The sequence below is a fragment of the Clupea harengus genome, chromosome 6 (assembly GCF_900700415.2).
Source record: "Clupea harengus chromosome 6, Ch_v2.0.2, whole genome shotgun sequence".
Classification (NCBI taxonomy): domain Eukaryota; kingdom Metazoa; phylum Chordata; class Actinopteri; order Clupeiformes; family Clupeidae; genus Clupea; species Clupea harengus.
Window position 1 is genome coordinate 13116021 of NC_045157.1, and position 26093 is coordinate 13142113.

Sequence of the window (26093 nt, forward strand, 5' to 3'; positions counted from 1 at the left end):
CTGCCTGTGGCACTTCATAACTGACTTGTGCCGTCTGTTCATGGCCTTTCTAGTGTTCTTATCTGGACAGAACCTTTTTCTCTCTCCCTGTGGCTGCTGGGTGTGTGGGGTGTGGGGGTGGGTTGTGTGTGTGTGTGGGTGGGGGTGGGGGTTGGTGTTGTGGAGTAGTGTTGGTGATGGGGGCTGAACTGGTGAGCTTCCCTGGAACCACAGGTTCCCTCTGCTCTGGGTTTTGTGGTCTGGCTCGAGCCACAGATCATAGAGAACGGCTACTGCCCCTGATAATCCCTTATCAAAGGTGAACTGAGCTGGAAAGTCAACTAAAGATCAGACTCAATACCTCACCCCTCTAATCAGCTTACGTCTCCGGCTAACTCCGATGCTATAACAATCCTAATGCGTAATTAGCGCTAAAAATCCACCAGGCCCTCTGTTCTTTGCGTCTCCTTTGAAGACATGAGGGATCTTCTACTCACTGTCAGCTGATCCTTTTGGCAATTCTTTGAAACACATTCCCACTTTCTTAGCCTTCAAAGAGATAACACAGCCAACGTGGTCAGAATGTCTTAAAAGTTTGTTCTTCTGATTTGCTTTCATTTTTTTTTCCGCTTGTTTGTTCGTTTGCTTGTTTTTTCAGTCCTGTCATCGAGGGGTGTAGTTTGGTGATCGCCACAGAGGGACGTGTCCTTTTCTCACCAAGTTCATGTTTAACCCTCGACAGGACGAGCCCATTCCAGTGAGCTCATTCGAGTGTTGCTCGGCAACAACTGATGTCAGACGCTCACATGGACGTGGCGGTGGGAGGCGGCGCGTCTTTTGATGCGTGAGCGCCGCGGCCGGGACTTGTGGTCCGATCGGCTGCGGCACAGGGGCCCCAGTAAGAGCCAGAGGTAGAGGCACACACATGCCCAGCACGACGACATCTTCACCCAGAAGGTGGACCAGCTGCCGTGGGTGAAGGTGGTCTCCAGTACCGCTGTCTCATAACTGGAGAAAAGGAGAAGGAAGAATGTTGAGAATGTCAGGACCAATATGTAATACATTTACTGTACTAAATCATAAAATGAGCATGATATGTCATCAGAGTTTAAGGAAACATGCTAAACTGAAATACTGGTGAAATTTCTCCGGCGTGTCTGACCTGAACCAGTTGGTGAGGGTCATCAAACAGAACTGAAGGCTACATGTCTTACCTGAACCAGTTGGTGAGGGTCATCATGACGTAGAGGGACGCCAGGAAGAAGACAAAATGGAAGAAGAAGTAGCTGTAGGCCACACGGCGTGTCTCGTTGTGGATCACATTCTGGCAGCCTTTGTTCTCCTCATCGACAATAAACTCTTCCTCAGCTGATCACACACACACACACACACACACACACACACACACACACACATGCACACACACACATACGCACACACACACACACGCACACACACACACACACACACACACACACACACACACACACACACACACACACACACACACACACACACACACACACACACACACACACACACAACAGAGAATATGGTCATTCATCCCTATGAATAACTACAGAGATGCATAGTAAAGATATTTAACAATTTATCAATGCCTCAAGACAAAATATTTAATGAGACAAATCTATCGCTCAAACAAACAGTCAGTCAATCAGTCAAGTTAGTTAAAGCTCACCCTCCTCTTCCTCAGGACAGCAGAAGAAGCAGGTTGATTTCTGTGTGCAGGAAGTAAACGAGAACACAAAAATAGTACAGTTATTCAGACTTTTTCTGCATTCACATGACTGCACTGGAATGATAATGTATAGAGCAAAATATAAGAGTTCTGTATGGGTACACACTGCTAAGGACTCCATTTTGCTGACAGAGCACATAAACATAGCTAATTGTCCTCCCCAGCAACAGGAAGCTGCACAGCAGGCTACAGTACCTGGAACTCATAGCGGTAAACTTTAATCATCCAGAATGGGCCAAACACCTCAGCCAGGTAGGACGCCTCATTACTACAAACAGAGCAAAGATTACATCATCATCATCATCACCTCACACATAATGTACAGGAGGTACAGGAGGTGCTTTCATAATCAGAGTTTTATGAACCACCATAAATACACACAGTTGCACAAATTGCTTAGTGTATGAATCTGTTCACAGCCCTGAATGTAGGCCCTCTCTTCGTCTCCCCGGGTCCTCCCTAGTAGTTTGTGTTAAACATGTGCTTGGGCTAATTACTACAACTTTTATACCCCGCAGGTAGAGATACTGAGTGAAACCAGCTGACTCTGAGTATTGGACACATAAACATTTTACTATCTAGACGAGCACTAACAAACCACATAGTTGTGTTTTTTTCTTTCACAGTGATTAGTATTTACAGTAGTGCAGTGCTTCACGCACAGGGCTTTATACTAATTTACAGAATTAAATCTTTGTGGTTTCTTCAGAGTGCTATTACTGAGCATCCCTTTAAGGGTCTGCTTAGAATCCTCTGATGAAGGGTTTTGCAGAATTTTTTGTAATGGTTTTGGTTACTAAGATTTTCACTGGAATTGTTTTGCTGTAAGGAACCCTTTCAGTTCTAAAACTCTTTTGTGTACAAGGCCTCTTCACACAAGAACCTATGGGAAACTATACAGAACCTAAAGCGCCTATACAGTAGTTTTTGCGATAGTGGAACGGTTCTATGTGGAATCGAAGAGGTCTGGATCAGTAAATGCTATTAAAGGACATGGAGTTGTGGTGGACGCACCATGCAAACAGCACACAGCAGTACATTATGGCTGCTCCAATAATGGCCACTGCGTTTCCCTCCTTCTGGATCTCACCACGGCCCGTGCTTGGGTAGCAAACAGTGATGTTCATGCCCTGGTACTCCACTAGGGGGGAGATAGAGAGAGAGAGAGAGAGAGAGAGAGAGAGAAGAGACACAGAGAGAAGGGATAGAAGGGGAGAAATGTTATCATGTTCAGGTACAATACCAAAGCAACTACACTGTTATAATATATTCCGAGAAACATATTAATGCTTCATTTGTGTGTGTGTGTGTGTGTGTGTGTGTAAACTGAGAGAGAGGGAGACAGAGAGAGAGAGATACATTGTACGAACCTCATCAGCTATAAAACACTTCCACTTTGATGGCATTTTCACTAATATGTTTCGTAAGCATTCATTCTCCTGGCATGATTGCGTGTGTATGATTGCACAAGAGAGATAAAGAGAGAGAGGGAGAGGGAGAGCGAGAGGGAGAGCGAGAGCGAGGACAGAACAGAGAGAACATAAGCTGCTTGCTAATGCTTTACCCTATTTATCGGTCTCAATTAATCGGCTTCTAAATGTCACATTAATGTGATGAAAGAAAGTGTGTCTATTTACAGGTTCACATGAGAGCTGAACAACAACATCATCAACAGGTGGAGGAACCTGCTACATGAGCTAAATAAACACATGTCATCAACACCATCAACAGGTGGAGGAACCTGCTACATGAGCTAAATCAACACATGTCATCAACACCATCAACAGGTGGAGGAACCTGCTACATGAGTTAAATCAATGGGTGGTAATAAATCCCAAATAACATCACTTTCGTATGATTTAACAGACCATTGCCTGCAATAATGTTTGAATATTGACCTTGAATGTCATGACGTGACATGTCAATGTGCCAGTATTAGTAGGTCACAAATTTCAACTTAGTTTTTTTAATGATATTTTGTCATTACCACAGTAACATGTTAAAATGTTGTTGTGCATCTGTTCTCCCAGATGACCACTTCACTAATAATAATAATAATAATAATTTATTTTATTTGTAATGCACTCTTCATTCAAAAGAATCTCACTAGAGGGGACCTCAGGACCAGTGGTGTCCCTGAGAGGTAGCGTGTTTCACTGGGCATTCCTGACCTCTCTCTGATGACCTCTCTCTGATGACCTCTACATCAGTGCATTGAGCCATCTGCACCTGCAAGGCCACACGCTCATGTGGAGTGAAATGCGTGTGTGTGTGTGTGTGTGAGAAGGTGAACTTCCTCCCTTCTCACTGGAGCAAGAAAAGGGCTTTTGGCTCTTTAAGACACTGACTCCCCCACTGTAATGGTTGGTTCCGGGCTCCCCACGTCAATGGTGGGGTCCAATTTAGCCTAAGTGGCTGCCCTATTTTAACAGGTGCCTCATTGGCATGAGGGGAGGACTGGCTGAGAGAGACATTGTCAGAGAGGCATGAAAGAGCACCAAAGAGGACTGGTTGAGGCATGAAGGTAAAACACGTGTGATGTGAGGAGAAGTGTTTTGGGTCTAGATGTGTGGACACCGTTTGCCTTGTTCTGTGTGCCTGGTTCTGTGTGCCTTGTCTTATTTTTTTGTACGGAAACACCACCATCTCCGGCACTCTTCTTCCTCACTACACCACCAAGTCCAGTCGCCACATCCCAAATAACATGGGGGACCGGTCGGTCTTTCACTGTGTGTGTGTGTGTGTGTGTGTGTGTGTGTGTGTGTGTGTGTGTGCGAGTGTGTGTGTTTTTAAGAACCTGTATCGGAGAGTTTCAAATGTGGTTTGTTTACAGAGAGGTTTAGTGTCCTTCTTTCACTAAAATCCTTTCTTTGTCTCATTCTCCATCTCCTGTCCTTCTTTCTTCTTTACCTCTCCCCCTTTCCCTTCACCTCCCACCCTCTCCATTTCCAACTCTTATCAATTCATTATTTATTTCTCAGTCTATGATTCATCCCTTCACTTTCCCAATGTACCTCTCTTTCTCTCACACTCTCTCTTTCTCTCTCACACACTCTCTCTTTCTCTCTCTTCTCTGCAGCCCAGAGGCACAATAATAGGGCTCCATTACAAACTCTTAACCCCTGCAGCATCCCATTTTAGTGTGTGTGTGTGTGTGTGTGTGTGTATGTGTGTGTCTGTGCTTGTGCATCCCATTTGCCCGCCTCAGAGCTGGAGCGCGTGTGTGTGTGTGTGTGTGTGTGTGTGTGTATGCTTGTGCATCCCATTTGCCCATCTCAGGGCTGGAGCGTGTGTGTGTGTGTGTGTGTGTTTGTGCATCCCATTTCCCGCCTCAGAGCTGCTGCTGGTGCTGGTGCTGCAGTGGAGCTGTGCCGCTGGATGCTGAGCTGAAAGCACAGGCTAATTACAGGCCCACTGCGGCCTCGCCTCATCATCGTTAGCCAGGAATGCTAATTGAGATACGTCTGGCACACAGCACCCAGCTCAGGGGATTCACTAGTGTGTGTTTGGCTGTTTTCTGTTTCTGCTGCATTCCTTATAATAGACGTTGGATTGGACTACGGGTAGTGTTCTGTTCTCTTAGCACTCCCTGTGTGTGTGTGTGTGTGTGTGTGTGTGTGTGTGTGTGTGTGTGTGTGTGTGTGTGTGTGTGTGTGTGTGTGTGTGTGTGTGTGTGTGTGTGTGTGTGTGTGTGTGTGTGTGTGTGTGTGTGTGTGTGTGTGTGTGTGTGTGTGTGTGTGTGTGTGTGTGTGTGTGTGTGTGTGTGTGTGTGTGTGTGTGTGTGTGTGTGTGTGTGTGTGTGTGTGTGTGTGTGGTGTGTGTGTGTGTGTGTGTGTGTGTGTGTGTGTGTGTGTGTGTGTGTGTGTGTGTGTGTGTGTGTGTGTGTGTGTGGTGTGTGTGTGTGTGTGTGTGTGTGTGTGTGTGTGTGTGTGTGTGTGTGTGTGTGTTACTGGAAAGGTGTTTTTATAGCAGACTGAAACGTGTTGAAGCATTTCCCAGGCCTGCCTGAGGACAGAACCTCTACAGCACAGAGAGAGAGAAGCACTGAACACACCAAAGCCCCCCAAGCACTAACCTAACACAACACAAGAGCACCTAGTCACTGCACCAGCATACTAAAGCATCACAACACAGAGTCTCTGAAGGACAAAGCACGAAAACACTGAATCAAATAAATGCCATATGAACTGAATGACCTCTCTCTGACCCTCATTGGATTGAAACACAATACAACAAACTAGAACTCGGCATGGGAGACACATAACTGTGATCTTTTGTTTGTTACAGTAAACAGTAAATAACTATTAAGATGACTGATGATTAAAATGATGATTAAGATGATTTACAGACTTTTATGAGCTCAAAAACTTTGAGACAACAACTAAGCCATGATTTTGAAAACAGTTTTCCTGATTACTGACACTTGTGCGTAACAAAGTGCCTTTAGGTACAGAGAGGGCACACATTTTAAACCTGTAGTGCTGCAGAAAGGCCATTCTGTCTATAGTACGTCAACAGCTTCATTTTTCTCCTAATCCCCCCCCCCCCCCCCCCCCCTCTCAAATATATTTTCCAAAAACCCATACATCTTACACCATACCCATACAAATTCCTTTTGACCATCTTTTCATTAGTCCACACCCACCCCCTTTTTTGTGTTTCATTTGGTGTCAGTCCCTCAGTCCCTCATATCCACATCTCCCTTTCTCCCTTTCTCCCTTTCTCTCTCCCTCCCTCTCTCTCTCCCTCCCTCCCTCCCTCCCTCCCTCCCTCCCTCGTTCCAGGTTTAGAGCTTACATCTCTCATCACAGCTGTGTTTCCAATGACCCGTGCCATGTCACTCAGTCTAAACCACAGCTGACCCACATGCCTATGGCCTCCATGTCTATGGCCACACACACACATGCATGCACGCACACACACGCACAGACGCACACGTGCACACACACACACACACACACACACACATGCCCAAAGACACATATTGCCTTAAAAAATAAAGTAAATAACATAATGGAAGCATATATGGCCCCTGGCATGAAGATGTACAATAACCCCATAAAAGATACGCACACAAACAATGACCATGTGTTCTCCAAGTCTGCCAGATCACATACACATCTGTGTGTGGACTGTATGGAATATGTCTCTGAAGATCTGAGCTACATATCAACATTAATTATCATGTAGAGAGAGAGAGAGGGGGCGGGTGGGGGTAGAGATTTAAGCAAAGGCGAGTGGAAAGGAAATAGTTGAGCATCCCTGAGGACCAGTGAAGCCCCATGTTGTTCGAGAGGCTCCTGACCTGTGAGTTTAAGCATAAAACCACAGAGAGAGGCTGGAGGCAGGCCAGCAGGCAGCTCCCTGCTACAGTTCCACTCCATTACACCCCAAATGGCTGATTACTACCTGCAGTAATCACTTAATGCCCCTGGGGGAATAATTCCAGGGAGAGCCCATTGCAGTTAGGCCATTCGACAACAGAAAGTTCATTTGGTCACCAGATTTCGGACTTTGGATTTCACAATCTTGTAAACTAACCAGCTGCCTTACTGGGTGCCATACGGAACCATTTAAAGGTTCTACCAGATTCTTTGAGATGTAAATGCTCTGAGACTGAGCAGGGGGTTCTTGAGATGTATATCTAGGACAACAGCGGAAACGGCAAAAGCCCTCTCTTTAAATAGCAGTTAGTAGGTTCATTGACTCCAAGAGCAGAATTTGTGGTGTCTAGTTGTAACAGAGCAAATGGCAGATATTCATGTATGAGTTTACCGCAAACACAAATGGTTTGTGTGTGTGTGTGTATGTGTGTGTGTGTAGGCATATGTACAAGTTTGTGTGTAATTGATCTGATATATCATCTGATCCAGTGACAGCAAGGACAGAATAATGAATTATGGGTACATGAGGTTTGGCAGGAGTGCCATGCTGCCGGATAACTGATCCTATCGCAAAAGAACACACACAGACACACACATCTGGAAAAGATTCCACAGGTAACCTCTTTCTATACGTATGTGTGTGTGTGTGTGTGTGTGTGTAAGCAATTATCCTGTCACTCTTAATGTCTGGAATGTGGAGTATCCCAGCCATGCTTCTAACTTGACAACTGAAGGCCGATATATGCTTCTTCGACTGCGTTACTGCGTGGCCACGCAGTTGCATCGATGGACTTGTGAACCTTTATGGATCTCCAACGGTTGTGCAATGTAAAAACCCAGTTATTGTAACTGAAAAATACGTCTGGGGGGATTTGCGAGGTGTCTGAGCCAGCTATCTAATGTTAGCATGCTACTGCCCACAAGGTAATCAGCGATAAAAGTTGTTTGTTTGACTTTCTTTTGCTTAGATTTTTTTAAGTTACCGAGAAATAGACACTGTGCAATGTAAAAACCCCGTTATTGTAACTGAAAAATACGTCTGAGGGGATTGCGCAGAGTCTGAGCCAGCTCTCTAATGTAAGCATGCTACTGCCCACAAGGTAAACAGCGATGGGTTGGACACAACACAGCCCTTGCGGCTTGCATCGCCTTGTCGGATAGTTACAAAATTTGGGAGGCTCACGCAAGTACGCAAGCGGTGCTCAGAGGGGGTTCGCAACGACGCAAGGGGCTCTTGCGTGTCTTGCGTCGTTCCGTGTCTAAGTAAAAGGCCGACCATAAATTAAGCTTGAGGGGGAAACACAGACATGTTGGTCTGAAACAGCAGCTTAAAGAGGGAAACACAGACGGCCATGTTGGTCTGAAACAGCAGCTTAAAGAGGGAAACACAGACGGCCATGTTGGTCTGAAACAGCAGCTTAAAGAGGGAAACACAGACAGCCATGTTGGTCTGAAACAGCAGCTTAAAGAGTATCACTCTGTTTCCTCATGTGCCCACAACGCCAAAATGTTTATCCTATGTGTATGTGTTTGTGTGTATGTGTATGTGTTTGTGTGCGTGTGTATTTGTGTGTGTACCTCTCTCAGGTGGTCGACTGGAGAGGGCAGAGAAGGTAAGGTACATCACATAGCAGCTGATGATGGATGCTTGTAGTAGTCCTGAGCGTGGTCGCTCTACAGATTAAAACACAGAATCCATGAGTACACACACACACAAACACACACACACACACATGCACACACGCACACACACAACAAACACACTAACACCCATACACATACACATACAAGCACAGTGTTGGAATACAGCAGAAGGATAATATATCATATAGCAGTAAATGTGCTGTTACAATAATGTTGTACAATAATACAACACATATCCCTATGGATATTCTTATACATGAACCCCTGCCTTACTGGTGGACAGTAGTCATGTGACTCACTCTGCTGGACGCAAGGCGTGAGGGCGATGAAACTCATGATGCCACACAGCGCCAGGTTGGTCCACAGCAGGCCCTTGTTGAGCTGGCAGCCGGCCGGGTGCGTGTAGTACTTATACATGAAGGTGAAGGCTGCGGTGGCGATGGTGTAGAAGAAGAGTGTGGCGCACATCACTGCCAGGTACCAGCGCTTGTCCTCCGCTGCCCCCGTCAGCCTGGGGAAGGAATGACAGGTAGGGGGGTGAGCACTGATCTCCTACTTACATTAAACATTAAAGGTGGGGTCTGCGATTGTTATCCCATATACTTTTTGTGAAATACAGCGAAGTGTTCCTCGCGGTCCTCTAGCTGTCCATTCCGTGTGTGCACTCAAAAAAAGTCTGGTGTTCACACACACAGTCCCGGCACTGGAAATGAGAAAACAAGCCCTAGTGGCTCGGACTGAGCCATAAGCAATTGCAGCCAATTAACACGCTGCATCAGGAACACAGAAGGGAGGGGTGTAATTGGATTGGCTGTTGGGCACAAATTACATTCTAAACGGAAGTTCGAGCACAGATGTGCTGAATTTGCCCATGTTAATCACCTTCACTTTATTTAAACTCGGTTCTCCTCATTAGCTGTAGCACAGCCAGAGACCGTGCCAAACATACTCTTCTGCTTGCATATCTTCGGCAAATGTGGAACTCAAACTCGTGAACAACCCTCCATGCATCCAAAACCGAATCACAGAGTGCATCTTTAAATACATGCACAGACTCTTATACATGTAAATATACATTTGCACAGACTCAACCATATGCGCACACATATGTGTACAAACAGATATATGCCAGCAAAGGGTAAATGCATCCACCTGGAAATTCACCCCCCCCCCAGGAGGCCATAGCACCTCCTTTTAACCTGGGAGGTGGAAGGGAGGAGAAAAAGAAAAAAAGTCCAAAAGGGATCTGGATGAAACATCTTACTCTCACACGCACACATACATATGAGCATACACACATACACACATGCATGCACGCGCGCACACATACACACACACACACACACACACACACACACACACACACACACACACACACACACACACACACACACACACACACACACACACACGCGGTACACACATGCACACACATACACACATGCATGCACGCACGCATGCACGCACGCACACACACACAACCACTTCTGCAAATGGCATAACCAGAGGCACTTAAGATCTTGGCTCCAGAACCTTCTAAGATGGATGGCATCTGATGGCACTGCTAAGCGGATTTGCCTCCATGTTTGAAATGTGTTTGTTTTGGATAGGTGCCACACTCAAAACCGGGACAGAACGTGGCTTGGTTTTGTCATTGTGATTTAGGTGTCAAGTGACAGTCTCTTGTTACATGTCTGCTAAAAAGGTGAGGTGAGGAGAGGAGTGTGTCTAGGTCAGAGAAAGAGAGAGAGAGAGAGAGAGAGAGAGAGAGAGACAGAGGCAAACAGTCAGATAGGTGGAGGGAGAGATGGCCAGTACAAGTTTTACAGCTACTGAGGGCTACAGTCTTAAGTGTGATCTATGAAAGAATAACATTATGGTCTTCTGATCTGTTTCAAGAGAAAGTTCTCTGTACTTTTCCTTGTGCCAGAGCATATATAAAAACATGTGAAGACCGCCATAAAAATGTATATGATTTGGAGAAAGTGAAAGAGAGAGGTAGAGAGGTAGAAAGAGAGAGTGTAATGAGTGTGGTTGTAAAACAGTCTATCAGCAGAAGTAAGTGCAGCTGCTCTGCCCTGGTCTGTTGTGCTGTGCTCTGCTCTGCTATGCTGTGCTCTCCTGTGCTCTGCTATGCTGTGCTCTCCTGTGCTCTGCCCTGGTCTGCTGAGTTGTGTTGTGTTGTGTTCTGCTCTGCTCTGCTCTGCTGTGCTGTGCTGTGCTGTGTTGTGCTGTGCTATGCTCTCGTTGCTGCAGTGGTCAGACAGTGGTAACACAGTGCCCATCTCTAAACAGCAGCAAGGACTAAAGCATGTCACATAGGCCACTGGCAGATGGCACAATACTCTTCCTAGTGAATAAATGTTTTATGTGCACTTCTGCCAGTATGATCAGAATGTACTATGACCTAATGATATATATATATAGAGAGAGTATATATAGCACTAAAGACACCTGTGGTCTTCAAACCTGAACCATACTGAAACATAAAACATGAAATATTCAAGCCTTATAATTAAAACTAAAGTGGGTTGCAGTTGGTCAAAATGTCTCCATCTCCAGAGATGCCCATCTTTTAGAACAATGTAGAGCACTGTGACATGTCACCTAGAGCAGCAGGAGACCAGGGCTTTGCCCAACAGGCAAGACAAGAGGAACATCAGCAAGGGAGTTTTTTATTTCCCATGGTGCAGTTTTTGCATCAGCTGAAATCTGAGTGCACTGCCAACCCGCCCTCACAGAGACCAAACCGCAGGATCAAGCACCTCTTTTATTAGTCCAATAACAGGAGGTCCTGACCCGGCATGCCACCTTACGTTTCATCCAGACCAAACCAAACATGCGCAATCCAATCCCTCATTATATGCAAACGTAAGCGACCCGACCCGACCCGACCCAGAAGCCACAGCCATCAGGAGCACTCCCTGGCATTCACCCCCCACTATGAGAGAAGGGCGGCCCAAAGCCTTAGGCGTGGAGGAGTAGGGGTGTGACAGGTGAACATGAGGGGGAGTGTGGGAGGAAGCTGGAGCTTGACCCCCTAATCTGCCTTTTTGACTTTGGTTTAACTACTTTACTGATTCGTAATGTGAAGAAAAGAAACAAATGAAACCATACTGGAGCAAAACAAAACGAGAGATAAACATGTGAGTAAGAAGAAGTTAACTAGAGCAGAGGAGTGGAGCTCATCTGTTGCCCATCTGAAGCAGCCGTTGAGGCAGAGAGAGAGAGAGAGAGAGAGAGAGAGAGAGAGAGAGAGAGAGAGACAAAAAGAGAGGCTCACCAGTTCTTGTTCCAGGTGTGGGCGAATGCTGTGATGAGGATGAGCTGGATAAGAATGAAGGCAAACCCTCCCACCACACCTACATAGTGCCAGGCTGACAGAGAAAGGGGGAAAGGAGAACATAGTCAATCATAGAGGTAGAGAAGAAGAGAGAGGGGGGCAGTGGGAGTGGACGAGAGTAAGGGAGAGAGTTTTAAATATGTACAGGGGAAGAAAGAGTCAAAAAGGGAAAGAAATAAGACATAAAGAAGAAAGTATGACAAAAACTTAGAATAACTTAACCGTCACACTCATAGCAATTTGTTTTAAGAAGCTGTAAACTACCATAAGCTTTGGAACAGAGGGTGAACCACATTTGCTGCACCTGTGATGGATTGCGCAGCTTCATAAAGCCAATGACTCTACAGGGCCATCTAGTGGCAATCTATATAAAGCAACTAAACAACTTCAATGACTAAAATGCTTGAAATATTTAAGTTGCTACTGGTTTTGAATACAAAACAATAAAGCCAAAAATCTAAATCTGTTCTGGGATTATTCTGTTTAATAAAATATAACTGGGCTTTGTATCTGAATACCTTCTGGTAGGCATGTGTGTGAGTGTATGTGTGTGCGCTGGTATTTTACCATGCAGGAAGGACTCTGTAGGAATAAAGAAGGCAGCAGCACACATTCCTAAAAGCATGATGAACTTCAGAAACCAAAATCTGAGAAAGACATAGATGGATAGATAGATAGAGAAAGAGAGAGAGAACAAAAATTGATTAATTCAGACATGTACGCGTATGTGTGTGTGTGTGTGTGTGTGTGTGTGTGTCTAAACGTCCTCTGTGGTCCTGTCTCAGATAAGAACCTTAGGAGGGGCCTGTCCATCCAACCCCATCTCCATCTTATGGCTTAATCCTGCTGCCTCTCTCCACTGAATCATCCATAATACACACACATACACACACACACACATGCACAGTGTGTGTGTATATTATTATATACAGTATATATATATTTACATTTGTTTGATAATTATGATGGTGTAGTGATCTGAATGTGGTTTGTACCACATACTCATTGTCAGCTGATGAGCTGAACTACATTCACCCAATCCATACTACTTTTGGCATGGCTCCTCACAGCACTAGGAAGCTTTGACTACACAGAGGACTCAATCCTGCACAAAATATTCCATTTTAGAACTTTGACTACACCGAGAACTCAATCCTGCACACAATATTCCATTTTAGAACTCTGACTACACAGATGACTTAATCCTGCACACAATATTCCATTTTAGAACTCAAGTTTAGAACTCAAGTTTAATTTGCCGCTGAAATGCTTTGTTCTCCTGAAGGGCACGTGACCGCTGACTAAAGCCCCTGGTGGGAGCAGAGGCCCTCGACCTACCCGTTGTGGATGAGGGCACGGAAGTCCTGGCTGGACTTGACGTCGATGAGGAAGAGCGCCAGCATCAGGTGGAAGCAGGCCGTGCCGAAACAAACCCGGTACACAGCTGAGTAGCCCACCAGCATCTCACAGTCTCCGCCACCATGAGCCTCGTCACACACCATATTAAAGAAAGGCACCTGGAGCACACACACACACACACACACACACATATGCAATACAGATGTACACGCCTATAATGCATATGCATACACAGAGATTTACACCCCCACCAAGACCAATGGTGCATTATCATATATGGCATATTTTGAGATGGTCAGTTGATTGATCTTCCAGATATATATCTGCCAAATTTCAGCCAATGGAATGGAATGTCAAGTCCTGTAATCAGTCCTATAAAACATAAACATTCCCATCAATCATAACTGAAACTCTAGCTCAAGTATGTAAGTATGTACCATGAGTTGTCAGACATTAAAGGTCAGTGTGGAGGAGCCACTCACGTGTAAGAGTAAACATGACCCTGACCCCACACTTCGTTAAGCGCACTGATCCAGCTGTTATGGAACCTGCCCTTGCTTATAAACAAACAGCTGATGCCGCTCTGGAGACGAGTGCACACACACACCAGGACTTAAGGGGCTGAGCAAAACACATCTGGATGTGTGTCTTACGTTGAGTCGCATCTTTGGAACATAAGCAGTGAATGGACAGGATTTTGACTAAACACTGCAAGGCTTATCCTTTGTGTTTACGTGCGAGTGTAAGGGGTGTTTGTGTCCACACTTGTGCATCCCAAGAGCGACGGGATTAACCCAACATTTATTATGAATGTGACTTAAATACGAGCAGGCCAGGGCACTCTTCCTGAATGTATCAAAGGATTTACAGAAAGAGGAAAGGCGATGGTTTTTAAATTTCAGAAATGCACACATGCCCCAAAAAAAAGAGTCACTCACCTTCTCCCTCATGGTATCAGACACCGTCCGTGACAGCATCAGGCACGAGACAGTACAGGCCATGATGTGGAACAGAATGTACATCACCCGTGTGCTGGAGGACGATTTTACAGGCGGACAGAAGGCGCAGCACAGCGAGCAGGGAGCGGGGCCACAGCAGCAACATATCTGAGACAAAAACAAACAAACAAACAACAGATAAAGAAAGAAATACGTTAATGGAGTGAATCATTGAAAACATTTAAAACACACACAGACCCATGTGAGGAGAGTAACTCACATGAACTCCTCAACAGTTTCAACGGTTGTTATGTATTTATTTTTCTGTTAAATCTTAATCCTTTAAAAATAAACTCTCCATTAATTAAATCTGTTTAATCTGCCTGGCATATATGGAGCACACACACACACACACACACACACACACACACACACACACACACACACACACACACACACACACACACACACACACACACACACACACACACACACACACACACACACACACACACACACACACACACACACACAGACACACACACACACACAGACACACACACACACCCCTTTCAGAAGGCGGTGAGATTCTGGGCGTGGGAGTGATTTTTTTTAATGGAGCGGGCTGGTCGGGGAGGCAGGTCTGTCAGAGATTAATCTACAAGCCTCCGTGCATCTGGATGATTCCGGCAGGCTGAATGTGAGCCAAGGGCCTCTTAACCCAAGATAAACCCGGCAACACAGAGCAGACCAAATCTAAAGGCTATTTTCCTGATGAGCTGTTTACTGGGGGGGGCCTCTATCTCTCTCTCCCCCTTGCTCTCGACATGTGACTTATGTGATATTTGGAGGGAAAGGACTTCTGTGGCAGCCCAGCGATTCATCAGTTATGGCATGAGATCTTATTGCCCACGTGAGCACATGAGGCTAAACATGCAAAGCTGCCATTCAGAAACAACTGACTGGAACAGTCTTGATTTGATGGATGTTTCAGAGGCCAGTGGGCCCTATCAGGGGACCTCTTAAGGGGCATTATGGCTCAGATGCACAAACAAAACACAATCTTTTTTGACATGATTCACCAAGTGACCAGAATAAAAGCTGCACATGATTGCACAAAGTGATGGCAAAGTGCACCTTTTTATCTCATACTGGGAAGGGCTGGCCAATTAACCAAGGATTTACCAATACCATCATTTCAGACCAAAATTCACTTCTCACAATACATTAGGTATGCCAGGTTAAGATTGTATATGTTTTTCATAATTCAACATAAAAAACAAAGTAGAAATCCCTACAGTATACATTCCGTTGTACTTCCGTTGTACTTGCGTATTTATGTCCTTTAAACAGATCTTGAAGTTTACCACAGATGCTTAGGAAGATCAAACTGTTCAAAAGAGAGATTTATGAGAGATTTATGCCATGCATTCATGACCTGCATCCTCAGAGCTACTAGCTGGTATAATCTGATGAAAAAGCACTGAGAGGCCTAGTCATTGTAGCCATTGAGCACCGACGGAAAGAAACAAAGCACCTCTAATGAACTCATACTGCTGTCAAAGATCTCATCAGAACACAACACAGAGCTCACGTGTACACCAAATCAATACCCGTGTAAATACTGTCCACCCGAACCAATACACATTTGCACCCAAAATACCAGCCTTTTTCCTCTTGATGATTTGTATATTTGCATAATTCTGCATATTTTGTCCGTACGACGTGTTCTGTTGAGTGTACTGTATGAGAGATGTGCATCTCACAAACTCAAGCAAACCACTTCATCTGTTAGCAGCTCTCGGGTTACACATTATGAAATGAGCCTCTAAATGAAATAGCCTTCCAGTTATTTGGTAGATGCACTTTTGGAAGACCACGGTTGATTGCATCGTATTTCCCGCTCCAGACTTGGTCACAAAGGGCTGATTCATTCATGTTTCTAGCCTTTGTCCATGTGAAAGGGTCAGTGTGAAGACCATTTGACCAGGTTACAACCACCCCTGCTGTTTCTTCCCGGAGAGCTCTGAGCAACAAATACATTTGGGTGAACCTCAAAATCAAAGTACTCTAAAAATGCATAACTATTCTTACACTGTGTGTTTGGCTTTTTATAAGCCCTTAGTTATAGTATGATAATAATAATGGAGCCCTCGGTTAATGACTTTGAAGCCAGGATCGATCATAGTTGTCATCACACTTGTGAGATGAGATGAGATGAGATAGTATAAGGGGAATAGAGGAGACAAGAGGAGGGATGAATTGTTTCAATACACGGCCAAATTCAAAAATGTGGTCAGTTAAAATCGCACCATTGACAAACTGGGACTGCCTAGAGAGGCCTAGCCCCATTAAGGACCACTGGCTTCATGAAACGTGAGCTGGTAAAGAGTAGTTAAGAATTGGTAGGTAGGGTAACCCTATATCAACCACTAAAGTCTTTGAGTATTTAGAAAAGCGCTATATATGTATAAAAAAAAGTATTATAAAGTCGTTTAATGTTTCCATACACTTACAATATCTAATATGACCCTCTGATTGCTGAAACTGATACTGTGGAAATATGTGTTAAGTGCACAACTTCATCAATCATGTCAGGTAGTCTGGCACAGTCCGTGTAGCTAACGAGCCGGCGTGGATTAGGTTGTTAAGTAGCAGCCCGCATTGTTGAGGTCGCTATGGTGACCGGCTTGCTTTGTGATGTCATAACATCAGTGCCGAGTTCCTGAATGCCGTGTTTCCCCTGACTGTCCACACTTGCACTAATGTGACACCACTGAAATCCAGGTTTAATGAGCTTCTTACAGAGGCATGTCTCTATTCAATGAGATATTACTGGGATCTAAAAGACAGATATTGGGCTAGCAAGTGAGTTGATTGAATAAAGTGCTAGGGTGCACAAAATACTTGAGATGGATCTTCATATTTATTCGACTGTCTAAGAATCAAAGGACAAATTCAGTTAATCACCCTCTCTGATATACCTTCACTTCAAGAAAACCTCCCAGTGTTTCTGAACACTGTTTTATCAACTAAACCACCAGATTACAAAAACACACAAGAGAAAACCTACAGAAGTGACATCTATGCCTGGGAGAATGTGTGTGTGTGTGTGTGTGTGTGTGTGTGTGTGAGAGAGAGAGAGAGAGAGAGAGAGTCCACACGCTTCTTTCAGTCTTCTCATTAGCGGGAGTACTCTGAAGCCCATTCTTTTCAAACTGTCACAATGGGCCATGCCAGTTTGAAAGAGTTGGAGCAACAGAGAGAGAGAGAGAGTCTGTCTGTGTGTGATTTCACAGTATACTCAACATGCCAATACAGAAACAATACAGAAACCATCCAGAGAGACCAAAACCAAAATCTCTCAAACTCTACGACAGACCAACGAAAAGACTTACACAAAAACATGTTTACCACACAGAAACATGTTAACAACACAAAAACATGTTTATAACAAACTAACATTTTTTTACTTGTCCTCAACTTTCAACTTTCACTCAAGCCAACCTGTTGACAGCTCCACTCTCTGTCACTTCATTAGACTCCCAGCCACCTACCTGTTAAACCACCACATATTTGACAGGTCATTAAAACACTTCTTTCTCACCTGGTAGGCCACCATGTTGAGGAAGTAGCTGTACACCCCATTGGGGTGCCCGGCTTCGACCGTCGACATGGCAATCCCTCAGAATCTCCAGTTAAGCCTGGCCATTAATCCTGAGAGTTCCTGTCTAATGAGTGCCCATGCAATGCAGTCTTGATCATAACAGATCCAGACTAATGAGTGCCTTTGCAATATAGTCCTGATCATAACAGATACGGGTCGATATCGCAGATGAATTGAGATACAATCATGTAGGTCAAGTAGCCAGGTATCTCCTCAGTGCTCGAGAAACAAAAGAAAAAGTTGATTGAGGTCCTCCTTTCGAGAAGTACGTCGTCAGCCAATCGGTTTTAACAGGTGTCTTCCGCAGTTTAAACGTTCTCAGTCCAGCCAGGATCCCCGGCGGTTACGACACGCATATTACTCCCCATGGAGAGATAACGCACACACACACACACAGTGGACGTAAACCCATCGTGGGAGCACACTCTTTTACTCTGTGGTGCAATCCAGCTTTTGCAGTGTGTGTGTAGTGTGTGTGTGTGTGTGTGTGTGTGAGTCCGAAAGAGAGAGAATGACAGGGTGGCTAACCCTCCCCCTCCCCCTGCCACCCTCTCTTTCCCCCAGGAAGATTAGCCCATCAGAGGGGAGGGAGGGACACTGCGAGAGAGAGATTGGATGAAGAGAGAGAGTGGAGGAGAGGAGGAGGAGTATACCATGTGTTCACCCATCTGTCCCCCCCTCCCCTCTGTCCCAATAGGATTGGCCACAAGGCCTAATCGCTTTAGTAAAAATAATGGAATTACATGCAATGTTGTGGGCTTTCATGGTGAAAGGACGCCGACACACCTCACCCCAACACACACCCTCACTTCATCTCCCGCTACCTCTCTCCCCTTCAGTGTTCGTCATCTTTTTCTGCTCTTCCACTTCCGTCCTGTTTGGAACTGGAACGGCAGCTTGGAACAGAAAGAGGACACATGTGTAATCCGCTGGTTACAGACAGCCATAACCTAGAAACAGCCCGGCCGGCCGGCATCATCCAGTATTTGGGCCAAAAGGACAGGGGCACTGGCACATCTGCAGGAGCAGGGGCCAGCACCCTTGTCTCCAGCTCAAACCCAGACTCAAGACATTAGTTATGTAGGCCTGGCTCTCAAAGCCCACCTATGGGGATCTGCAATGGAGGGAGATCAAGTTTCCAAAGGCCCTGTGTTCTGTCTGTAGGGACAGCAAGTGTTGAGGTACATTCTTGGAATAAGGGCGACTGGCTTGTCCCCACAGAAAGAACCCTTTGGCATCCTGTGGCATCTGTTTGTACACCGATCGTGACCCGAAATGTTCTGCCACCCAAACAGCTCTTTCACTTACAAGTTCCATATAAGCGAAAACCTTAAAGCAGGACAAACTAAATTGTGGCATGTCAAATTCCAATATATTTCTGATTCATTGCCTCTTTGACAAATTCTTGCATCAAAACGAAAGGAGATGTTTTTAATTTAATTCAAACGTAAATTGCACGAAAGCCTAATACTTTACAGTCATGTCAAAAGATGTTTAGAGGTTGTTCAGAATAACTAGTAACCAGCTTGGGTGAAACAGAAAACAATGGATGGCTCCAGAGGCCCTGTTAAGTAGACCTGTTTAGCCAGTTCAGACTAAATGCCAAGGATGGGGTTTAAGTATTAGACCAGAGCAAGTTAATGTGGCCCTGAGGTCCCCTGTGCTTCGGGCTGGGATGTGGGTCAGTGAGTGAGTGGTGTTGGCCTGGTCGTTAGGATTACTGAGGGGTTTGTGAACGTGCGTGCCTCTCAGCCCGAGTGACCTTCAGGCCGTCTGGCCAACTAATCCAGACGTCAGGATCTGCACTCTTCCACTTGCGCTGGCCTGACTGCAGCCTTGGTTTCGCAAGAGATACGTTACGTGAAAAATGCGTCAATGCAAGTGCACTTACACATGCACGAATGGGCAGGCACACACACACACACACACACACACACACACACACACACACACACACACACACACACACGACAGAGCATACACACACTCACACACACACACACACACACACACACACATAAGAACACACTGGGATGTACTCACATACATGCAGATTTTAAAACATGCATGCTCAAATGTGCAGCAGTCTAAATATCAGACAGATACTAAAAATAGCACACTGAGCTTCCTATAGCGGTCAAACAAGACCCATAGGCCACATGCAGATGTCACATAGTCGTCACATAGAGATGATCCATATTAATCATTATCTTCCCATTATCGCCAAACCTCCAAGAGCATAAACGTTCCATCAGCAGCAAATCCTATAGCATACAGCATCATAACTTACAGTAGAGTAGGCATGGAAAGAACAGCTAGAGTACAGAGTAATTCATATCATCGTATCAATATCATTCATGAGTTACTGATGTTTCAATAATTATTCACACATTATTTCACCTCTTGCAGCACACAGTCACAGCTGAAGTGAGGATATTACAGGCCTAATATATATATATTTTTTATTTAAATTTGAGTTGACTGCCATTTTGATTTAATTTTGTAGGTATGATACAAATATTGGGCCTCATTCTCGAACGCAGTTAAGAAGAATTTAAGAAGAATTTAAGAGGAATTTCTTCTGAATTGGATTTAGGACAACATTTGGCATTCATGAAAGTTTTCTCATCTGGGATTTGCTCTGAACTTCAGAAGACTTTCCGAACTCGAAATAGCAGTCGTAACTCGGCCAGAGTTTTCTCAAATGCGATTCCTTAAAAAACCACAAGATGGCCCCGTGGGCCATCTTGTGGTTTTTTGAGGAATCGCATTTAAGAAAACTCTCCGTGTTAATGAGTTTGTGAGAAATCGTTGGTGATTGCGTTCACATCAACTCTACAGATCCTCGGATTAAAGTATCATTAACAATTACGTTTCACATGTAGGCCTATAGTCATGATTCTACGAGGCACCGTGATGTCATAAAATAAATAAAAGGACTACACCGGAATGCTGCGCTCGTCTAGTGAGTGTCGTTTGGCACTGCCGTCTGTGCAAGTACGGCAATCCAGAATTTTCAAGTAGTTCCACGTTGGTGGAACGAACTGCCTAGCACTACCAGAGCAGGCGCAGAAGCTTTTGAAGACCCAACTCTTCAGAGAGCACCTCCCTTCCTAACTGGCACTTCGACTAGTGCTTAACTTGCACTTATAGCAGTTACATTCCTGCACTTCGTTTTTATTTCCTATTTCTTTTTTCTATTTCTTATGTAAAGTAGTATTTATTGTTACACTAGGTCTCTATTGCTCTTAGCTTGACTGTTCTATCCCTTGTACGTCGCTTTGGACAAAAGTGTCTGCTAAATGACTAAATGTAATGTACACGAACACTGCAAATGTAAGTGAATAAATAAATAAGCACTAAACTCAATCACGTTGATATAGCTATAGTGGAATAGAATGGACACATCTACATCCTGCAACAGTCCATCTCTGCACCGTTCAAGTCATAGACATATCACTACGGTTGCGTGCCCTTATAAGGAGCTGGCAGGGCGTGTATGTATGCAAATTCAGGAGCACGAGAACGCGCTTTCAATTTAAGAAAACTCTTCCGGGGGAGCACAGCCCAGAAAACTTCTGCTGCGTAGGACCACATTTTCAAGCGTGCATGAATTTGGCGGATGTCTTTTGCTTACGTTGTTTTTCCGAAGCCCGTAAGAAATATTTCAGAAGAAACTTCAGAAAATGTTCGAGAATGAGGGCCATTGTGTTTCCCAATATTCCTCTGTATTCTGTGCATCTTTTCTTTTTGCCTTTAAAATGTACAAAAACACACACCTGAAACAAAGGATCAAGAAGCAGAAACCATTAGGATTTAAAACAAAAACTATGTATTGCACCTATAAACTTAAAAGTAAGTATAGAGTGAAAATCTTTGAAAAACTTCCACACTTATACATTTGTGTTGCAAGTGTACAGAGGGTAAATGTAGTTTGACTACTGTTACTTTTGTGATTAAAAAGCAAGTAGCAAAAAAAAAAAAAAAAGGATGAAAAATCTTTCATGGACAAAATCATTTCCTAAATGGTCAATGAGACAGACAGTCAGTCAGGACCAATCCTGGGGACTGATCCTCATTCACCTCAGTTTCTCCCTTCATCCGTCCAGGGGTACACACACACACACACACACACACACACACACACACACACTTGTCCTAAAAGTAAGAGGCTTTCAAATGCCTCTAACAACAACAAGAGAATGACTGAAAGTCATCGAAGGGTCACTCAAGGTCTCTTGAGGCTTTGGATAGAAGCGCCAGTTAAATGACTAAATGTAAATGTAAGTGTAATAAAGAATCCATCTGTTCACTTAGATTCGACTATTTCAAAGTTTCCTAACGTAAGGGTCAGGATTATAGCAGTCATCAGTCATGGGCATCTTCTTCACATGGGTGAGTCTTTGCTCCCAGAGTTAACTCACTAGCCTTGTGGTGTATCTGTAACGTGGCCTGGGGATCTAGAGAGGAGCTGGGGTGTAGCTGCTGGTCATGTTAACAACGTATTTTTGTGTCTGTCTTTAAACGGAATGCTTTGATGAAACCAATGGCAAAATATACTACAATATAATGTAAAAAGAGAATACAAACTTTTAACTATCAGTCCATGCCAATACAGGGGTGAGGAGTCTAAAGTCACATGAGACATGAGTCAGTCAGACACTGCACGTGCACACAGATACTGATTCAAAATAAAAAATATTTAAAAAAAAAAAAGACTGAATTACATCAACTCCGACCCATGTGTTCTGTTCTGTTCTGGACAGAACTATTGTCAGACATGGACATATTCTTCTTAAGAGCCAGTGTTTGTTCAGTGGGTTAATTAACTGGCCTTGCAGTTGATCTGTCTAGAGGCCCAGGGATATAGAGAGGTGAATGCAGGTGGTGTGCTCACTGCTCAAGTTCTGAAAACCACTGCAGAGGCCGTAAGTATAAGAGGAGTGTCTGTTGTGAAAGGTAGTTGTAAGACCAGTCAGTGGCAGTCAGTGGCATTCCTCAGTGAGGGTGAGCATCCCTTGTAGCAGGTGATGGTTAACTTCAGCTTAAAAACCAGCTGAGATTTCCATCGCTCATTGTGCAGACCACCCTGAAACCACAAACTGGGTTTTGTGTTGATAAAAATAAAAAATAAACATTTACTGGATGGTTCTGCTGAAGGTTTTGTCCTACTGCTGTTGACATGTCTTGCATCAAACACGTTTGAGAGCGTGTGGAACTACAGCAAGGAGTACTAAAGTCAAGATAACAGGGTCATTTTCCAGGAAATGCATAATACCTATCAAATGTATATGTTGTCTAATGTGCTTATATATTGAGACAGAAGTGTTTTCTTAGTGAAAATCAAATTAAAATGTTATCTTAATGGAACTTAAAGCAGCAATAAGTAGTTCTGTTCCAAAACTATCAAGCTAACTACCTAAAAGGCATGCAAAGACCTTGAAAAACACCACCAACAGCCCAGTTGGCACTGATAGAAGCTTGCCAACACACTAACCGGTGTCTTTTGGCAGTATAGTTGGCAATGTCATGCTGTGAAAGCTCTTCTTCCATTTTTGCAGGGTGTTCCAGCCCGGAACACAGAACTAGTGCATATCCTGGATGGCTAGTGGGAAAGTGACAGGTACTGCCAGTAATCTGCACATATTTTAAATTCCTTTATGGAAAACAGTGACATAAGCTGGTTTGCAATGCCAGGGTAACCGCTCTGGACAATTAGGGCTGCTTGTGTATCCTGGTTATATTTAGATAGACAAACAATCTATCAATAGCGTGTAGTCAGGTCATCCTAGGAAGTCATGCTAGCCAACTTCTTTGAGAGATTTGGCAGCACCTCCAGGTTTGTTTGATCTTAGATGTGTAATCTTCACCAAGATTTGTAAGCGTGTACTGCTTACAACACACACACACACACACACACAGAGAGAGAGACGTTCACTCTCAGAGACACACCGCTAACACCCTGACCCCATGCACTCTCAATCGACACTAACACACACAACCCCACCAACATTCTCTCTCTCTCACTCACTCACTCTCTCTCTCTAGCGCACACACACACACACAGTACACACCGGTCGACTGGAGGCCCTTTCCCAGGAGATAATTAGGAGCATTGTGTGTGAATGCAGGACAGTACTGCTCTGTTTGGATCCAGGCATATTTCTCCATATACAATACAGATACCCCCCCCCCCCCCCCTCCTCTCACCCCCCTCACTGCTCCATTCAAACCATTCAATCTATGCCCACATCAGCCTCAAGGGCAGCCAGGGGGAAAACATGCGACCTAAAACTGAAAACGGGTAATTAATTGGCTAAATAGTTTAAATTAATTTCATATGCATGCATATATTTTATTTTTATTTTTATTTTATGCATAAACAAATTCCACAAAAGAAAGAATAAATCAGTCCCCCAGTATTGGTCCACTGTTTGCATCAGTAGAGCATTCAGGCAAAAACATGCTCCTGCACAAATAACACGTGAAAATGCACACATTTTTATTTCAATTACAGCCCCACTGACATCTACTTTAAAAGAGATCACTCACAATAATATTGCCACAAGCGTGCCGGTCCCTCTCAACTATAATCTTAAGTCTTTTTTTGTTATAAAAGTAGCCTACCTTCAAGAGGCAGTTTGAGCATCAGCCTGCAGTCATACGCAAACACTGAGAACTCAAGACTATCTAGCCTGCAAATATTCACACTCAGCTTACCGGTACTGTTTTACAGGCTGAAAAACTTTACACGAGTAGCCTAACACTCTTTGCGACGGCAGAACTTTATTCTTCTGATGCAACCTGTAGGCTATATCCAGTATTGTGAATTGGAGCTTGCTCGCGATCTCTGGCCAAAACAATAAATCGTATCTTACATCTTCGCGGTCATGATTTCAGCTTGTTTTCCATATCCATAAGTAGACTATTAGAATATGCCATTAGGCTGCCGCAAGATCTGGTCTTACCTGCCCCCAACAGCAGCGACACATCACTTCCCAGACGACCGTGGCTTAGGAGGAGGGACGGAAACCCATTGATGTTCAACTAATGTTCCTCATAACGAGACATTCAATCGTACAGGAGGATGAAAGGGTTAATTGTTGGACCTCGGCAGTACATATCTCGCCCAGGTACCATTCCTCATAGAAGCGGTCAAATCACGCATCTCACGCGATTAAATAGTACTTAAAAAAAAATACGAGTTGGAGCAAACGGGCAGGTGTGAGGAAGCCACCAGGGAAGGACGTTACTTACTTTTCCAATCCGATTAATGTCAGGTTCAGTGATTAGCCGCATTGTAGGCGGGGAACCCTCCAGAGCGAGACAGAGAGAGAGAGAGAGATAGAGAGAGAGAGGGAGAGAGAGAGAGAGAGAGAAAGACGGAACAGAGTAGAAGTCATTTGTTAGGAGTTAAGCCTCTTAATGACCAAAATAGGGGCTGCCACCAAATACCATGACTTAATAAGACAACAAGGCAAATTAAAAGTGAATTTATGCAGACAAACATATTCCCTAAATAAATGCATCTCATGTGGATTATTTTGAATCCAGAGATCGCATAGTCTTTATACATCTCTAGCTATAACAAACAAGAACAAATGAAAAGCTGTTGTTGAAAAGGTTCACATTTGCACTCCATCTTTTGGTCATAAATGACCACTGGAACATCACAGACCGTTTCTCCACCAACAAACCTCCAGTATTCACAAATTAGACGACCCAAATGACACTGTAGCAATTACTGCGTGTTGTAGCCTATGTCGATTCGTTCATTGTAGGTTATTTCACCCTTTTAAACCGGGCCCAATAGGCTGATCAGGAAACTTTGGTTCTTATGCCACCAGAGGTCGCTCAGAGCATTAGGGAAAACAGCATAAACAATTCGCAACCAAAGCGAATATATACCATTCAGTCTTTATAAATAAGTAGATATTTGTCTTTTAATTTATGTTTCATTCGTGTTCCAAACTCCTATATAAGTTTGTATTTTACCCTGTAAAATTGTAGTGCTAATTAT

The 26093-nt window shown here is 44.2% G+C and overlaps 1 protein-coding gene across 3 annotated transcripts; it reads right to left on the bottom strand.

Annotated features, from left to right (window-relative positions):
* Window positions 1-150: 150 nt before the first annotated feature.
* Window positions 151-25418, bottom strand: serinc4 (serine incorporator 4). Of its 3 annotated transcripts, XM_031569055.2 has the most exons (13): window positions 18014-18559; window positions 14407-14574; window positions 13448-13626; window positions 12677-12756; window positions 12050-12143; window positions 9066-9277; window positions 8701-8796; window positions 2753-2879; window positions 1934-2006; window positions 1679-1718; window positions 1200-1347; window positions 1142-1147; window positions 151-987 (listed from the first exon to the last, which is right to left on the bottom strand). In XM_031569055.2, the coding sequence occupies exons 1-13, from the start codon at window positions 18080-18082 to the stop codon at window positions 774-776; spliced, it is 1506 nt and encodes a 501-aa protein (XP_031424915.1). In that variant the 5' UTR covers window positions 18083-18559; the 3' UTR covers window positions 151-773. The 3 variants fall into 3 exon arrangements, with proteins under 3 accessions (XP_031424915.1, XP_031424916.1, XP_012691997.2); XM_031569056.2 differs by lacking the exons at window positions 1142-1147; window positions 18014-18559 and adding an exon at window positions 25042-25418 and having other exon boundaries at window positions 1194-1347; XM_012836543.3 differs by lacking the exon at window positions 1142-1147 and having other exon boundaries at window positions 1194-1347; window positions 18014-18558.
* Between the last annotated feature and the right edge of the window lie 675 nt (window positions 25419-26093).

Coding starts and splice junctions, on each gene's coding strand:
- serinc4 (XM_031569055.2), bottom strand. CDS start 18,082: ATGTCGACGGTCGAAGCCGGGCACCCCAATGGGGTGTACAGCTACTTC. Junction 8,797..9,065: donor CACGCCTTGCGTCCAGCAGA/GTGAGTCACATG, acceptor TTTAATCTGTAG/AGCGACCACGCTCAGGACTA. Junction 2,007..2,752: donor TGCTGTGTGCTGTTTGCATG/GTGCGTCCACCA, acceptor CTCTGTTTGTAG/TAATGAGGCGTCCTACCTGG.